General features: G+C 43.4%; 1 protein-coding gene across 1 annotated transcript in view; it reads right to left on the bottom strand.

Annotated features, from left to right (window-relative positions):
• Positions 1-17389, bottom strand: part of LOC109896184 (nitric oxide synthase, brain) — a 100560-nt gene that overhangs the window by 40601 nt on the left and 42570 nt on the right. Inside the window, exons 5-8 of the mRNA XM_031829681.1 lie at positions 12821-12966; positions 11830-11992; positions 9101-9192; positions 2093-2234 (exon numbers count right to left, since the gene is read on the bottom strand). Coding sequence (XP_031685541.1) covers positions 2093-2234; positions 9101-9192; positions 11830-11992; positions 12821-12966 — 543 coding nt within the window. The remainder of the gene's footprint in view (positions 1-2092; positions 2235-9100; positions 9193-11829; positions 11993-12820; positions 12967-17389) is intronic.

Here is a 17389-nt window from a genome sequence, read left to right as displayed (position 1 = left end):
GTGTGCGTTCTCTAATTCTCTCCTTCTCTCGGAGGAGGACATGAGCCCTAGGACCATGCCCCAGGATTACCTGACATGATGACTCCTTGCTGTCCCCAGTCCACCTGGCCGTGCTGCTGCTCCAGTTTCAACTGTTCTGCCTTCTTATTAATCGAACATGCTGATCATTTATGAACATTTGAACATCTTGGACATGTTCTGTTTTAATCTCCACCCGGCACAGCCAGAAGAGGACTGGCCACCCCACATATGCTCTCTCTAATTCTCTCTTTTATTTTTTCTCTCTCTCGGAGGACCTGAGCCCTAGGACCATGCCCCAGGACTACCTGACATGATGACTCCTTGCTGTCCCCAGTCCATCTGACTGTGCTGCTGCTCCAGTTTCAACTGTTCTGCCTTATTATTATACGACCATGCTGGTCATTTATGAACATTTGAACATCTTGGCCATGTTCTGTTATAATCTCCACCCGGCACAGCCAGAAGAGGACTGGCCACCCCACATAGCCTGGTTCTTCTCTAGGTTTCTTCCTAGGTTTTGGCCTTTCTAGGGAGTTTTTCCTAGCCACTGTGCTTCTACACCTGCATTGCTTGCTGTTTGGGTTTTAGGCTGGGTTTCTGTACAGCCCTTTGAGATATCAGCTGATGTACGAAGGGCTATATAAATAAATTTGATTTGATTTGATTTGATTTGATAAATTCATGAGTGTCTTCGATGAAAAGATCATGATCATTAGAAGAAAATTACGGACTCCTCTTTGTATCTTCATATTTCTCCAAAGCTCACTTGTCCTGAGTCTGCCAGGACCTAGGATCAATGGAGACACTCAAGTTTTTTAATCCTGTATCTCTTGACACATTCATGAAAATAGTAATGGCCTCTAAACCTTCAAGCTGCACACTGTACCCCATTCCAACTAAACAACTGACAGAGCTACTTTGTGTGCTTGGTCCTCCTATGTCGACCATAATAAATAGCTCCCTATCCGCCAGATGGCAGTAATAAAAATGGCAGTAATAAAGCCTCTCTTGAAAAAAAACAACCTTGACCTGTAAAATGTTTTAAAAAACTATTGGCCTATATCGAATCTCCCATTCCTCTCAAAATGTTTAGAAAAAGCTGTTGCGCAAATAATGTATACGAAACACTTCAGTCTGGTTTTAGACCCGATCATAGCACTGAGACTGCCCTCGTGAAGGTGGTAAATTACCTGATATTGGTGTCAGACCAAGGCTCTGCATCTGTCCCTGTTCTCCTAGACCTTAGTGCTGCTTTTGACACCATCGATTACCACATTGTTTTGGAGAGATTAAAAACCCTAATTGGTCCACACGGACAAGTTCTGGCCTGGTTTAGATCTTATCTGTCGGAAAGATATCAATTTGTCTCTCTGGATGGTTTGTCCTCTGACAAATCAATTGTAAGTTTCGTCGTTCCTCAAGGTTCCGTTTTAGGACCACTATTGTTTTCACTATATGTCCTTGTAATTTGGAAACACAATGTCAACTTTCACTGCTATGCGGATGACACACAGCTGTACAATTCGATGAAACATGGTGAAGCCACAGAATTGACAGGCCTGGAAACCTGTGTTTCAGACATAAGGAAGTGGATGGCGACAAATGTTTACTTTTAAACTCGGACAAAACAAAGGTGCTAGTTCTAGGTCCCAAGAAACAAAGAGATTTGCTGTTGGATCCGACAATTAATCTTGATGTTTGTACAGTCGTCTCAAATAAAACTGTGAAGGACCGTTCCTCTTGACCCTGATCTCTCTTTTGACGAACATATCAATAATATTTCAAGGACAGCTTTTTTCCATCTTCGTAACATGGCAAAAATCAGAACCTTTTTGTCCAAATTGATGCTGATGTAAAAAGGGCTTTATAAATACATTTGATTGATTGATTCATACTGTAAGTGGTTCAGTGCGTTGAAGCTGACAAGACATAGTCAGCTTCAAGAGCTGGCAAGACATAGTTGACAAGACATAGTTTGTGGTTTTATATCCCATGAGGGATACATATGCCATGCTCTTACGAACTATAATTCACTTTGAATAACAGTGACCACAATGTCATTTAACTGTACCTCAGTGAAATCCACGTTGGCTGGGTCTCCCAGAATCTGACCGTCGGGTTGCTTGTAACCGGCATAGCGAATCAGCTGTGTGTTCCACACCCGGAAGTCGTGCTTGCCATCTGTCCTCTGAGGAAATATGGTAATGGCAGATCTGGAAAAAATTGAAATGACCAGGTGTGAAAGTAGATTTAATTTCTTCCCTTAATTCTATGTTCAGGCTCCTTGGACTACATAAAGCAGAGGTATGGATTCGAGTCACAAATATGATGACTTGCAACTCGACATTGACTTTAACACCAATGACTCATGACTTGACCTTGAGCCTTATGACTCGACCTGACTTGATATCCTCCCCAAGCCCAAATATTCAAAAATTATGCCATTAAAAAAAGTGTGCAGCACATCAACTCTTCATTTAACCGATTACAGTTTGAATCAGACAGCAGCCAATCAAATTGTACCAGCTGAGAAAAAGTTGTGCGTGGCTGTGCAGAGGAACATCGGCGGTGAATTCAGATGGAGCCCTTGGAAAGATGACACCCCAAATTACTATTTTCGGATATAAAGACGAAGCTGTATCAACACAAAACGAATTGCAATTTACAAAACATGCGGGAAGAAAATTACAGACGGAGGCGCAACAATTTCCAACTTTGTTTGACATTTGAATCTGCACAAAGAATGGTAAGTCGTGGCTAATATAGCTGACAGCTACAGTCGTATGAAAAAGTTTGAGCACCCCTCTGAGGCTGCATAATAATTTACTCTGTCGTCACAGAAAATGATCACAGTGGCATGCCATTCATTTTCTAATAAAAGCTGAGTACTGGGGTATTGGCCAGACAAAGATTTTTAGTGTAGCAATATTAAGTTGTATGAAATTAAATCAGATGTGAAAAATAGGCTATGCAAAAATGTGGGCACCCTTGTCATTCTGTTGATTTGAATACCTGTAACTACTTAGCACTGATTAATTGGAACACACAATTGGTTTGGTGAGCTCATTAAGCCTTGAACTTCATAGACAAGTGCATCCAATCATGAGAAAAGGTATTTAAGGTGGCCAATTGCAAGTTGTTGTTCTCTTTGACTCTCCTCTGAAGAGTGGCAACATGGGGGCCTCAAAACAACTCTCAAATGACCTGAAAACAAAGATTGTTCAACATTATGGTTTAGAGGAAGGCTACAAAAAGCTATCGCAGAGATTTATGCTGTCAGTGTCCACTGTGAGGAACATAGTGAGGAAATGGAAGACCACAGGCACAGTTCTTGTTAAGGCCAGAAGTGGCAGGCCAAGTAAAATATCGAAGAGGCAAAGGCAAAGGATGGTGAGAACGGTCAAAAACAGCCCACAGACCACCTCCAAAGACCTACAACAGCATCTTGCTGCAGATGGTGTCACTGTGCATCGTTCAACAATTCAGCGCACTTTGCACAAGGAGAAGCTGTATGGGAGAGTGATGCGGAATAAGCCTTTTCTGCACACATGCCACAAACAGAGTCGCTTGATTTTGGAATAAGGTGCTGTGGACTGATGAAACAAAGATTGAGTTATTTGGTCATAACAAGGGATGTTATGCATGGCGGCAAAAGAACACAGCGTTCCAAGAAAAACACTTGCTACCCACAGTCAAATTTGGTGGGGTTCCATCATGCTGTGGGGCTGTGTGGCCAGTGCCGGTACTGGGAATCTTGTTCAAGTTGAGGGTCGCATGGATTCCATCCAATATCAGCAGATTCTTGGGAATAATGTTGAAGAATCAGTCACAAAGTTGAAGTTACACCGGGGCTAGATATTTCAACAAGACAACGACCCAAAACACGGCTCAAAATCTACCCGGGCATATCATTGAGAATCTGTGGGATGATTTGAAGCGGCTTGTCCATGCTCGGCAACCATCAAACCTAACTGAACTGGATATGTTTTGTAAGGAGGAATGGTCCAAAATACCTTCATCCAGTATCCAGACACTCATTAGAGGCTATGGGAAGCTTGAGACTAGACTCAGACTAGCCTGTCTTGACTTGGGACTTGAGTGCTAAGACTTGAGACTTACTTGTGAATTGTAAAACAATGACTTGGTCCCAAATATTTGTCGCTTAACTTTTGAAATGTATCCTTTTAATGTGGCATTAACATAAGCAGTCATGATGTTGTCATCTGATTGTCAAACAATCACTATAAAAGGTTCCAGTTGGCCTGGCAAGCTGCAAGTGTTCGTCGACTGTGCACCCGTCATTTGAAGAATGGAAAGAGACATCGCCAACAAAACCCTAAGAAGTGTAATGAATGACATCCGGTGATTGTCCTTCTTTGGACCAACATCTCATTAGACCTGGACTGTGTTCACTATCTGCGCTCCTCTTGGTCGTTTCTGCCTCGCAAAATTTCACTGTTATTGTCAAATCACCCTGCCCCGCATTCCACACGTTTTCATGTCCATTTGCTCTGTTTTCATTAGGGTGACATGCGTAATGATAGATAATAGTGTAGTAGCCTACAGTAGTAATTATTGTGATAGGCTCATGTTGAACCAATACGGCATAACCCCACTATTTGTTATTATTTATTAAACCTTTATTTAACTAGGCAAGTCAGTTGAGAACAAATTCTTATTTACAATGACAGCCTACCACGGCCAAACCCGGACGACGCTGGGCCGCCCTATTTTGTCAATACTCTGCTTACTTTCACCCCTGGAAAATAAAGCCACCCTCCCCCAGCGAGAGAGCGAGAGAGAGAGCGAGAGCGAGAGAGCGAGGGAGAACGAGAGAGAGCGAGAGAGAGCGAGAGAGAACGAGAGAGAGCGAGAGAGAGCGAGAGAGCGAGAGAGAGCGAGAGAGAGAGAGAGCGAGAGAGCGAGAGCGAGAGAGCGAGAGCGAGAGAGCGAGAGCGAGAGCGAGAGAGCGAGAGAGCGAGAGTGAGAGAGCGAGCGAGAGAGAGAGAGATTTGAATGACGGTAGTATAAAGACTGTATCTATGGCAATGCAACAAATGAAAGTCTACTCACATAGTATCTAAAGGTTTAGCACAGTTTAACCCAGGGGGCTGTGGGATAAGGGAGCCTGGACAGTCTGGCAGGGCTAAAGCTGGGTTACTTTTAGTCCGTCCCCGCTGAACCACTGAACCCATCCTGTTGGGCTACGCTAAAGCCATGACAGGGAAAACCTGTTGATTCTACTAATCTGTCTGTAAATCTCTGACGCCCAGCGGAACAGTGAGAGGAGAGCAGCTGGTATGATCTGGGGCAGTTAGATACAGCATCTGGGCACCAGTCTCTCTACTACGCTCTGTTTACAGACCAGAAACGGGTGGTTATGTGTGACTCAGTTGGTAAGAGAATGGTGCTGGTAATGATAAGTTCCATGGTCAATACAAGCCCCCTAAATGTTAAGGGAATAGACAATATTTTTGGAGGCTGAATCAGAAGCAGTCTGCAGATCAGCAAAGTTGTGATTTAGCCAACTCCATACTCATTTGATGTCATGCTATACAAAAACCTGACAGAGGACATGGCTAAATCACAAACTGATCTGCTATCAGGCTTCTGCTACATGCTGACAGTGGCTGAATATTTTTTGATTTATGATATCAAGGACTATCAGCGGTCTTTGGGAATGTGAGGTGAGGCGAGGTGACTTTAATTCAGTGCAGGGATGAGTCAGACTGATACAGTTTGCCATTAATTAATTTGGGAGTAAAGACGTAGTTTGATTAGGCAGAGCTTTAATGGACTGATAAAGGACTAGCTGTGAGAAAAGTCTAGCAGACTAGAGAGATGCAGTTGAAGAGACACAGACAGACAGACAGACAGACAGACAGACAGACAGACAGACAGACAGACAGACAGACAGACAGACAGACAGACAGACAGACAGACAGACAGACAGACAGACAGACAGACAGACAGACAGACAGACAGACAGACAGACAGACAGACAGACAGACAGACAGACAGACAGACAGACAGACAGACAGACAGACAGACAGACAGACAGACAGACAGACAGACAGACAGACAGACAGACAGACAGACAGACAGACAGACAGACAGACAGACAGACAGACAGACAGACAGACAGACAGACAGACAGACAGACAGACAGACAGACAGACAGACAGACAGACAGACAGACAGACAGACAGACAGACAGACAGACAGACAGACAGACAGACAGACAGACAGACAGACAGACAGACAGACAGACAGACAGACAGACAGACAGACAGACAGACAGACAGACAGACAGACAGACAGACAGACAGACAGACAGACAGACAGACAGACAGACAGACAGACAGACAGACAGACAGACAGACAGACAGACAGACAGACAGACAGACAGACAGACAGACAGACAGACAGACAGACAGACAGACAGACAGACAGACAGACAGACAGACAGACAGACAGACAGACAGACAGACAGACAGACAGACAGACAGACAGACAGACAGACAGACAGACAGACAGACAGACAGACAGACAGACAGACAGACAGACAGACAGACAGACAGACAGACAGACAGACAGACAGACAGACAGACAGACAGACAGAACAGACAGACAGACAGACAGACAGACAGACAGACAGACAGACAGACAGACAACAGACAGACAGACAGACAGACAGACAGACAGACAGACAGACAGGACAGACAGACAGACAGACAGGACAGACAGACCAGACAGACAGACAGACAGACAGACAGAACAGACAGACAGACAGACAGACAGACAGACAGACAGACAGACAGACAGACAGACAGACAGACAGACAGACAGACAGACAGACAGACAGACAGACAGACAGACAGACAGACAGACAGACAGACAGACAGACAGACAGACAGACAGACAGACAGACAGACAGACAGACAGACAGAAAGGGAAAAGAGGAGAGATGGAGAGATGGAGACAGGGAGAGATGGAAAGAGGGAGAGATGAAGACAGGGAGAGATGGAAGAGGGAGAGAGGGAAAGAGGGAGAGATGGAAAGAGGGAGAGAGGGAGAGAGGGAAAGAGGGAGAGATGGAAAGAGGGAGAGATGAAGAGAGGGAGAGGTGGAAAGAGGGAGAGAGAGGGAGAGATGAAGACAGGGAGAGATGAAGAGAGGGAGAGATGGATTATTTATGCTGCAGTAGTTTATGTGTCGGGGGGCTGGGGTCAGTTTGTTATATCTGGAGTACTTCTCCTGTCCTATTCGGTGTCCTGTGTGAATCTAAGTGTGCGTTCTCTAATTCTCTCCTTCTCTCTTTCTTTCTCTCTCTCGGAGGACCTGAGCCCTGGGACCATGCCCCAGGACTACCTGACATGATGACTCCTTGCTGTCCCCAGTCCACCTGGCCATGCTGCTGTTCCAGTTTCAACTGACCTGAGCCCTAGGACCATGCCCCAGGACTACCTGACATGATGACTCCTTGCTGTCCCCAGTCCACCTGGCCATGCTGCTGCTCCAGTTTCAACTTCCACCTGACTGTGCTGCTGCTCCAGTTTCAACTGTTCTGCCTTATTATTATTCGACCATGCTGGTCATTTATGAACATTTGAACATCTTGGCCATGTTCTGTTATAATCTCCACCCGGCACAGCCAGAAGAGGACTGGCCACCCCACATAGCCTGGTTCCTCTCTAGGTTTCTTCCTAGGTATTGGCCTTTCTAGGGAGTTTTTCCTAGCCACCGTGCTTCTACACCTGCATTGCTTGCTGTTTGGGGTTTTAGGCTGGGTTTCTGTACAGCACTTTGAGATATCAGCTGATGTACGAAGGGCTATATAAATAGATTTGATTTGATTTGATTTGATGGAGAGAAGGAGAGAGAGAGGGAGAGATGAAGAGAGGGAGAGATGGAAAGAGGGAGAGATGAAGAGAAGGAGAGAGAGGGAGAGATGGAGAGTGATAGTGAGGGAGAGATGGAGAGGAAGAGATGGAGAGGGAGAGAGGGAGAGGTGGAGAGGAAGAGATGGAGAGGGAGAGATGGTGAGGTAGAGGTGGAGAGGAAGAGATGGAGAAGGAGAGATGGTGAAGAAGGGAGAGATGGTGAGGTAGAGGTGGAGAGAAGAGATGGAGATGGAGAGATGGAGAAGGAGAGATGAGGAGGGGGAGGTGGAGAGGAAGAGATGGAGAGAGGGATAGATGGAGAGGGAGAGATGGAAATAGGGAGAGATGGAAAGAGGGAGAGATGAAGAGAAGGAGAGAGAGAGAGATGAAGAGAGGGAGAGAGGGAGAGATGAAGAGAAGGAGAGAGGGAGAGATGAAGAGAGGGAGAGATGGAGAGAGGGAGAGATGGAGAGAGGAAAAGAGGGAGAGATGAAGAGAAGGAGAGAGGGAGAGAGGGAGAGATGAAGAGAGGGAGAGATGGAGAGAGGGAGAGATGGAGAGAGGGAAAGAGGGAGAGATGAAGAGGAGAGAGGGAGAGATGAAGAGATGGAGAGTTAGAGATGGAGAGGGAGAGATGGAGAGTGAAGAAGGGAGAGATGGAGAAGGAGAGATGGAGAGGGAGAGATGGAGAGGGAGAGGTGGAGAGGGAGAGATGGAGAGGGAGAGGAAGAGATGGAGAGGGAGAGATGGAGAGGGAGAGGTGGAGAGGGAGAGATGGAGATGGAGAGGGAGAGGTGGAGAGGAAGAGATGGAGAGGGAGAGGTGGAGAGGGAGAGGGAGAGATGGAGAGGGAGAGATGGAGAGGGAGAGGTGGAGAGGAAGAGATGGAGAGGGAGAGTGAGAGATGAAGAGATTAACTGAGGTTCAAGGTGACAGAAAAATAAACGCAGGGAGGGAAATAGAAAACAGAGAGATCCAGATGGAGAAACTAAACTAAAGGGAAGTGAGTGACAGACCAGCAGAACATAGAGAGGAGAGGAGACAGAAAAGAGACAGAAAGACAACACTGAGAAAAGGGACAGGGAAACGAACAAACACGATTTGAGAAAATGAACAGCAATTTTTAAAGGAACAGGTTGGCTTTCTTTTATTAGCTAGGTCTTTTATATTTGTCTACATTTGCACTACCAACTCACCTCAGGTTTCCTTTATTAGTGGCATACTTGATGTGGTTGCAGATGTAATTGTACATTCCGTGAGCCGTTGTGCAGTCCCTGGCATCGAATACCTGTTACAAAAACATGTATTTAAAGAATGTTACTCAAATATTTTGAATGCTACCACAGTTTTATTGAGAGCAATCTTTCATCCTGAAGTTCTTCATCACGTCACCACACATGAAACAACTCAAATTCAACACATATTTAAGAATCCAAGGACCTCAGTAAAAGCATGTTGTCATTTCTTGTTAACGCTATATGGTCAGGCAAATAAATGAAAGTGGCATCACTCTATTTTCCATTACAGTGTGATTTGTTTCATCTTAGATATCACTTCTTTCATCCTCAGCCTATATTTGATGGTTTTACTCCTAACCTTTGGGATGTCTGCCCTGCCTCCGTTAGGGTGCATATAGACATAAAAGCCAATAAGTTATTGCAATAAAATGGTGGAATACATCCCTCTGCAATGCATTTATTAATTTATTTTTCAAAGTTGACCTTTCCTTCTATTCAGTGCTTTACCCGATAGGTGCAAATTAGTCACATGTATTGACATATTACACAGATCATGACGAGAGGCGGGGGGGGGGGGGGGGGGGGGGGGGGTTATGTACCTCCATTCCAGTGGATTTTAGATGTTTCTTCATAACTGGTGGCATATTAGCTTTAGTTTGGACAAAATCTAATCGAATTGTATTGGTCTCGTACACATATTTTGCAGATGTTATCGCAGGTGTAGCGAAATACTTATGTCCCTAGCTCTAACTGCAGTATACCTTACAATGCAAAACAATACATACAAATCTAAACTAAATAAAAAATAATTAAGAAATTAAGAAATATCAGATTGAGCAATATCAGAGTACGGAATTTAAATATATAAATATATATTTATTTGGGGAGAACAAGTATTTGATACACTGCGGATTTTGCAGGTTTTCCTACTTACAAAGCATGTAGAGGTCTGTAATTCTTATCTAAAACAAAAATCTGGAAAATCACATTGTATGATTTTTAAGTAATTAATTTGCATTTTATTGCATGACATAAGTATTTGATCACTTACCAACCAGTAAGAATTCCGGCTCTCACAGACCTGTTAGTTTTTTAAAAAGAAGCCCTCCTGTTCTCCACTCATTACCTGTATTAACTGCACCTGTTTGAACTCGTTACCTGTATAAAAGACACCTGTCCACACACTCAATCAAACAGACTCCAACCTCTCCACAATGGCCAAGACCAGGGAGCTGTGTAAGGACATCAGGGATAAAATTGTAGACCTGCACAAGGCTGGGATGCGCTACAGGACAATAGGCAAGCAGCTTGGTGAGAAGGCAACAGTTGGCGCAATTATTCGAAAATGGAAGAAGTTCAAGATGATGGTAAATCACCCTCGGTCTGGGGCTCCATGCAAGATCTCACCTCGTGGGGCATCAATGATCATGAGGAAGGTGAGGGATCAGCCCAGAACTACATGGCAGGACCTGGTCAATGACCTGAAGAGAGCTGGGACCACAGTCTCAAAGAAAACCATTAGTAACACACTACGCCGTCATGGATTAAAATCCTGCAGCGCACGCAAGGTCCCCCTGCTCAAGCCAGCGCATGTCCAGGCCCATCTGAAGTTTGCCAATGACCATATGGATGATCCAGAGGAGGAATGGGAGAAGGTCATGTGGTCTGATGAGACAAAAATAGAGCTTTTTGGTCTAAACTCCACTCGCCGTGTTTGGAGGAAGAAGAAGGATGAGTACAACCCCAAGAACACCATCCCAACCGTGAAGCATGGAGGTGGAAACATCATTCTTTGGGGATGCTTTTCTGCAAAGGGGACAGGACGACTGCACCATATTGAGGGGAGGATGGATGGGGCCATGTTTCGCGAGATCTTGGCCAACAACCTCCTTCCCTCAGTAAGAGCATTGAAGATGGGTCGTGGCTGGGTCTTCCAGCATGACAACGACCCGAAACACAGCCATGGCAACTAAGGAGTGGCTCCGTAAGAAGCATCTCAAGGTCCTGGAGTGGCCCAGCCAGTCTCCATACCTGAACCCAATAGAAAATCTTTGGAGGGAGCTGAAAGTCTGTATTGCCCAGCGACAGCCCCGAAACCTGAAGGATCTGGAGAAGGTCTGTATGGAGGAGTGGGCCAAAAGCCCTGCTGCAGTGTGTGCAAACCTGGTCAAGAACTACAGGAAACGTATGATCTCTGTAATTGCAAACAAAGTTTTCTGTACCAAATATTAAGTTCTGCTTTTCTGATGTATCAAATACTTATGTCATGCAATAAAATGCTAATTAATTACTTAGAAATCATACAATGTGGTTTTCTGGATTTTTGAAGTGTACCTATGATAAAAATTACAGACCTCTACATGCTTTGTAAGTAGGAAAACCTGCAAAATCGGCAGTGTATCAAATACTTGTTCTCCCTACTGTATATACTGCTTACAGTGTTGTTACTGACCTGTAGTTTGGACCACTGGATACATCCTACACAGTGTTGTTACTGACCTGTAGTATGGACCACTGGATGCATCCTACACAGTGTTGTTACTGACCTGTAGTTTGGACCACTGGATGCATCCTACACAGTGTTGTTACTGACCTGTAGTTTGGACCACTGGATACGTCCTACACAGTGTTGTTACTGACCTGTAGTTTGGACCACTGGATACATCCTACACAGTGTTGTTACTGACCTGTAGTTTGGACCACTGGATACGTCCTACACAGCGGGAAGCGTTCCTCCAGGCGTGTTTGGCTCCGTAGATCAGCTCTGTGTCCTTTAGCTGGTACGTTCCAGAACCCTCTATCTCCTTAGTCGCCTCCTCGAGCCGGTCAAGGTGGGCCTTCGAGCCAAACCTGTTACAGTATACACAGGCAGGAGGACAGAGCCGGGGGAAACACAAGGGTCATGTCAGAACAATTGCATTTAGAGTCTCTAAACCTCTTTAGGCTATTCTTAGCTGCTGGGCTGCTCTGTCCCCTGCTCCCGGGGGTCCACCGTCCTGTGGATTGTCATTCTGGCCCTGGCCTAGTACACCCGAAGTCAGTAAAGAATGTTTCACAAAGTTCCTGAAGCGTGGGGGTGTGTTGGGTTGGGGCGCTGCAGCGCGGTGGACCCCTGGGGCTGGGGTGACCAAGCTACAGTATATTGTGTGCAAGTAAAAAGAGCTATACATTATTATTGTGAAATGAATTATATGGAGGCTGTGCTCTTCCTGAATGTATAGGAATATATATGCATGTGTGAGCCACAGGAGGCTGGTGGTACCTTAAATGGGGAGGACGGGCTTGTGGTAATGCCTGGAGTGGAATCAGTAGAACGTTATCAAATACATCAAACACATGGTTTCCATGGTTTCCAGGTGTTTGATGCCATTCCATTGGCTCTGTTCCGGACATTATTATGAGCCGTTTCCAAACCTTTCCCCCAAACCTTTCCCTCAATAAAATACATTTTATTTGTTATAAAAAAAACATTATGGGCACCCAGGCATGAGTGTCACAGAGAAAGAGGTACTTTAAAGTAACAGATTTTTAGAGTACTATTTAAATCACATGTATATATGAGGACAAACAAATGACATTTGTACTACTGGTGAGGATGCTGGCAATGAGGGACGCATGCAAGTACATTCAAAGGTATGTAAATTACTGAAGTATAGGGTGTTTGTGCAACTCTCCTGCCTTTTGATGGAGGTGTAGTACTGGTCTATGAAGTCAGTAGCCAGCGGCAGCAGCTCTTCTTTGGTCCGAGACTCATCTGGCTTGCGGCTCCCCTGACTTGGTGTCATGATAGACCCGAAACACACACGCTCAGTGCAGATCGGCAACTGAAAGGCAACGTAGATGACATCACCTCACACAAGGCTCTGATCACATGTAATTTCCTTGTAGAACAAAAGCCATTGAGGAATCACATGGCTTCCATCTATAGTAATCACAGTTCTGATCACACAGCACAGCCCCCAGGGGAGAAGTATATGTGTCCCTTGTCTCGTGCAGGTGCATTCTCTCTCTCTCTCTCTCTCTCTCTCTCTCTCTCTCTCTCTCTCTCTCTCTCTCTCTCTCTCTCTCTCTCTCAGATGGTCAGTCCCTCAGCTCTTTGTTATTGCTCGAACTGCAGATTGCCCCTTTCAACAGATATGTCCAGAATGACTGCTAATGACTGAATTATTCATTGAGTCATAGTGGCAGCCTTAGAGAGCGAGAGACACATGTGGGGACACAAATGTGGGGACACAAATGCGCGCACAGGAACACTACCTGATCTAATGAGCACACAAGGGGACAGCTTTATTACAGGCCATACTGTTTCTAACTGTCTTCATCTCCCCCATAGAAACAACAGTGACAGCACCGTCAACAACAACGGAAGGGATCTGTTGCAGCTCTGTAGAAGCCTGGGTCTGTACTTTGTCAATGGTAGGTTACAGGGGGACTCTTTGGGGAGATTCACCCACTGCTCACCTCTTGGCCACAGTACAGTAGACTATATGATCACAGACATGGACCCTTTCTCTCTCAGCTCATTCACTGTCAAGCCACTAACACCTCTGTCGGATCACAGCCAAATTACATTGTTCCTGAAAAGAACAAAAATGGAAACAACCACACATTCACAGCCCAGTAAGCTGTACAACATCAGAAATTCATAAAGATGGGCCCAAAACAGCACAGAAGAAAAGCAGAAAGCAACCTGTAACCAACATATACAAACACTCTTAGATAACTTTCTGGATACCACATTCACTCACAATAAGGAAGACTAATATATTCAGGCTAACGGCAAAAGAAGCACATTTGAAATAGATTTTTTTTTTAAATGACAACTGGTTTGATGCAGATTGTAAAATTATAAGGAAAAAACATAGAACACTGTCAAACCAAAAGCACCGAGACCCAAATAATGGTGAATTACGCCTTTGTAACTGTTTAATGGATTAGAAAAAGCTATAAAGGACAATCAAAATCCACTGGACTCCCCAATTACTGACCAGGAGCTCTATAAGAAACTACACTATTACTGACCAGGAGCTCTATAAGAAACTACACTATTACTGACCAGGAGCTCTATAAGAAACTAAACTATTACTGACCAGGAGCTCTATAAGAAACTAAACTATTACTGACCAGGAGCTCTATAAGAAACTAAACTATTACTGACCAGGAGCTCTATAAGAACCTAAACTATTACTGACCAGGAGCTCTATAAGACACTAAACTATTACTGACCAGGAGCTCTATAAGAAACTAAACTATTACTGACCAGGAGCTCTATAAGAAACTAAACTATTACTGACCAGGAGCTCTATAAGAAACTAAACTATTACTGACCAGGAGCTCTATAAGAAACTAAACTATTACTGACCAGGAGCTCTATAAGAAACTAAACTATTACTGACCAGGAGCTCTATAAGAAACTAAACTATTACTGACCAGGAGCTCTATAAGACACTAAACTATTACTGACCAGGAGCTCTATAAGAAACTAAACTATTACTGACCAGGAGCTCTATAAGAAACTAAACTATTACTGACCAGGAGCTCTATAAGACACTAAACTATTACTGACCAGGAGCTCTATAAGACACTAAACTACTACTGACCAGGAGCTCTATAAGAAACTAAACTATTACTGACCAGGAGCTCTATAAGAAACTAAACTATTACTGACCAGGAGCTCTATAAGAAACTAAACTATTACTGACCAGGAGCTCTATAAGAAACTAAACTATTACTGACCAGGAGCTCTATAAGAAACTAAACTATTACTGACCAGGAGCTCTATAAGAAACTAAACTATTACTGACCAGGAGCTCTATAAGAAACTAAACTATTACTGACCAGGAGCTCTATAAGAAACTAAACTATTACTGACCAGGAGCTCTATAAGAAACTAAACTATTACTGACCAGGAGCTCTATAAGACACTAAACTATTACTGACCAGGAGCTCTATAAGAAACTAAACTATTACTGACCATGAGCTCTATAAGACACTAAACTATTACTGACCAGGAGCTCTATAAGAAACTAAACTATTACTGACCAGGAGCTCTATAAGAAACTAACCTATTACTGACCAGGAGCTCTATAAGACACTAAACTATTACTGACCAGGAGCTCTATAAGAAACTAAACTATTACTGACCAGGAGCTCTATAAGAAACTAAACTATTACTGACCAGGAGCTCTATAAGAAACTAACCTATTACTGACCAGGAGCTCTATAAGAAACTAACCTATTACTGACCAGGAGCTCTATAAGACACTAAACTATTACTGACCAGGAGCTCTATAAGACACTAAACTATTACTGACCAGGAGCTCTATAAGAAACTAAACTATTACTGACCAGGAGCTCTATAAGAAACTAAACTATTACTGACCAGGAGCTCTATAAGAAACTAACCTATTACTGACCAGGAGCTCTATAAGAAACTAACCTATTACTGACCAGGAGCTCTATAAGACACTAAACTATTACTGACCAGGAGCTCTATAAGACACTAAACTATTACTGACCAGGAGCTCTATAAGAAACTAAACTATTACTGACCAGGAGCTCTATAAGAAACTAAACTATTACTGACCAGGAGCTCTATAAGAAACTAACCTATTACTGACCAGGAGCTCTATAAGACACTAAACTATTACTGACCAGGAGCTCTATAAGACACTAAACTATTACTGACCAGGAGCTCTATAAGAACTAAACTATTACTGACCAGGAGCTCTATAAGAAACTAAACTATTACTGACCAGGAGCTCTATAAGAAACTAAACTATTACTGACCAGGAGCTCTATAAGAAACTAAACTATTACTGACCAGGAGCTCTATAAGAAACTAAACTATTACTGACCAGGAGCTCTATAAGAAACTAAACTATTACTGACCAGGAGCTCTATAAGAAACTAAACTATTACTGACCAGGAGCTCTATAAGAAACTAAACTATTACTGACCAGGAGCTCTATAAGAAACTAAACTATTACTGACCAGGAGCTCTATAAGAAACTACACTATTACTGACCAGGAGCTCTATAAGAAACTACACTATTACTGACCAGGAGCTCTATAAGAAACTAAACTATTACTGACCAGGAGCTCTATAAGAAACTAAACTATTACTGACCAGGAGCTCTATGAGAAACTAAACTATTACTGACCAGGAGCTCTATAAGAAACTAACCTATTACTGACCAGGAGCTCTATAGGACACTAAACTATTACTGACCAGGAGCTCTATAAGAAACTAAACTATTACTGACCAGGAGCTCTATAAGAAACTAAACTATTACTGACCAGGAGCTCTATGAGAAACTAAACTATTACTGACCAGGAGCTCTATAAGAAACTAACCTATTACTGACCAGGAGCTCTATAGGACACTAAACTATTACTGACCAGGAGCTCTATAAGAAACTAAACTATTACTGACCAGGAGCTCTATGAGAAACTAAACTATTACTGACCAGGAGCTCTATAAGAAACTAAACTATTACTGACCAGGAGCTCTATAAGAAACTAAACTATTACTGACCAGGAGCTGTATAAGAAACTTCAGGCTCTCAAATGTAAAAAAAAACATGCAGACCTGATGGCATCCTAAATGAGATGCTCAAACTCACTAGTGCAAAATTTGAATTGGCTATAATAAAACTGTTTAATTTGATCCTGAGTGTACGTTATTTCCCTGACATCTGGAATCAAGGACTCATAAACAAATTTGACCCTAACAATTACAGAGGCATTTGTGTGAACAGTAACCTGGGGAAGGTTTTCTGTAGTATTATAAATGTAAGAGTTCTAAACTTCCTTAATAAGCACAATATCTTGAGTAAAAGCCAAATTGGATTTATACCAAAACATCGCACAACTGATCATATTTACAACCTACACACCCTGATAGATAAACATGTCCACCAAAATAATACCATATAATGCCTTCGTCAGGGTTGCAATCTGAGCCCTACACTCTTCAATATTTACATCAAAGAATTGGCCACTATTCTCGAAAAATCCTCAGCCCCTGGTGTTAGTCTCCACAATTCAGAAGTTAAATGCCTACTCTTTTTAGATGACATGTGCCTGCTGTCACCCACAGCACATGGCCTACAGCAGAGCCTGGACCTGCTAGAGCAGTACTGCCAGACCTGGGCCCTGGCAGTAAACCACAAAAATACTAAAATAATGATTTTCCAGAGAAGATCCAGATCTCAGGGAATAAGACCAAAGTCTAATTGGTACAAA

The sequence above is a fragment of the Oncorhynchus kisutch genome, linkage group LG8 (genome assembly GCF_002021735.2).
Source record: "Oncorhynchus kisutch isolate 150728-3 linkage group LG8, Okis_V2, whole genome shotgun sequence".
Classification (NCBI taxonomy): Eukaryota; Metazoa; Chordata; class Actinopteri; order Salmoniformes; family Salmonidae; genus Oncorhynchus; species Oncorhynchus kisutch.
Note: the sequence above shows the minus strand (reverse complement) of the source record. Positions and strands in the feature narration are given on the sequence as shown.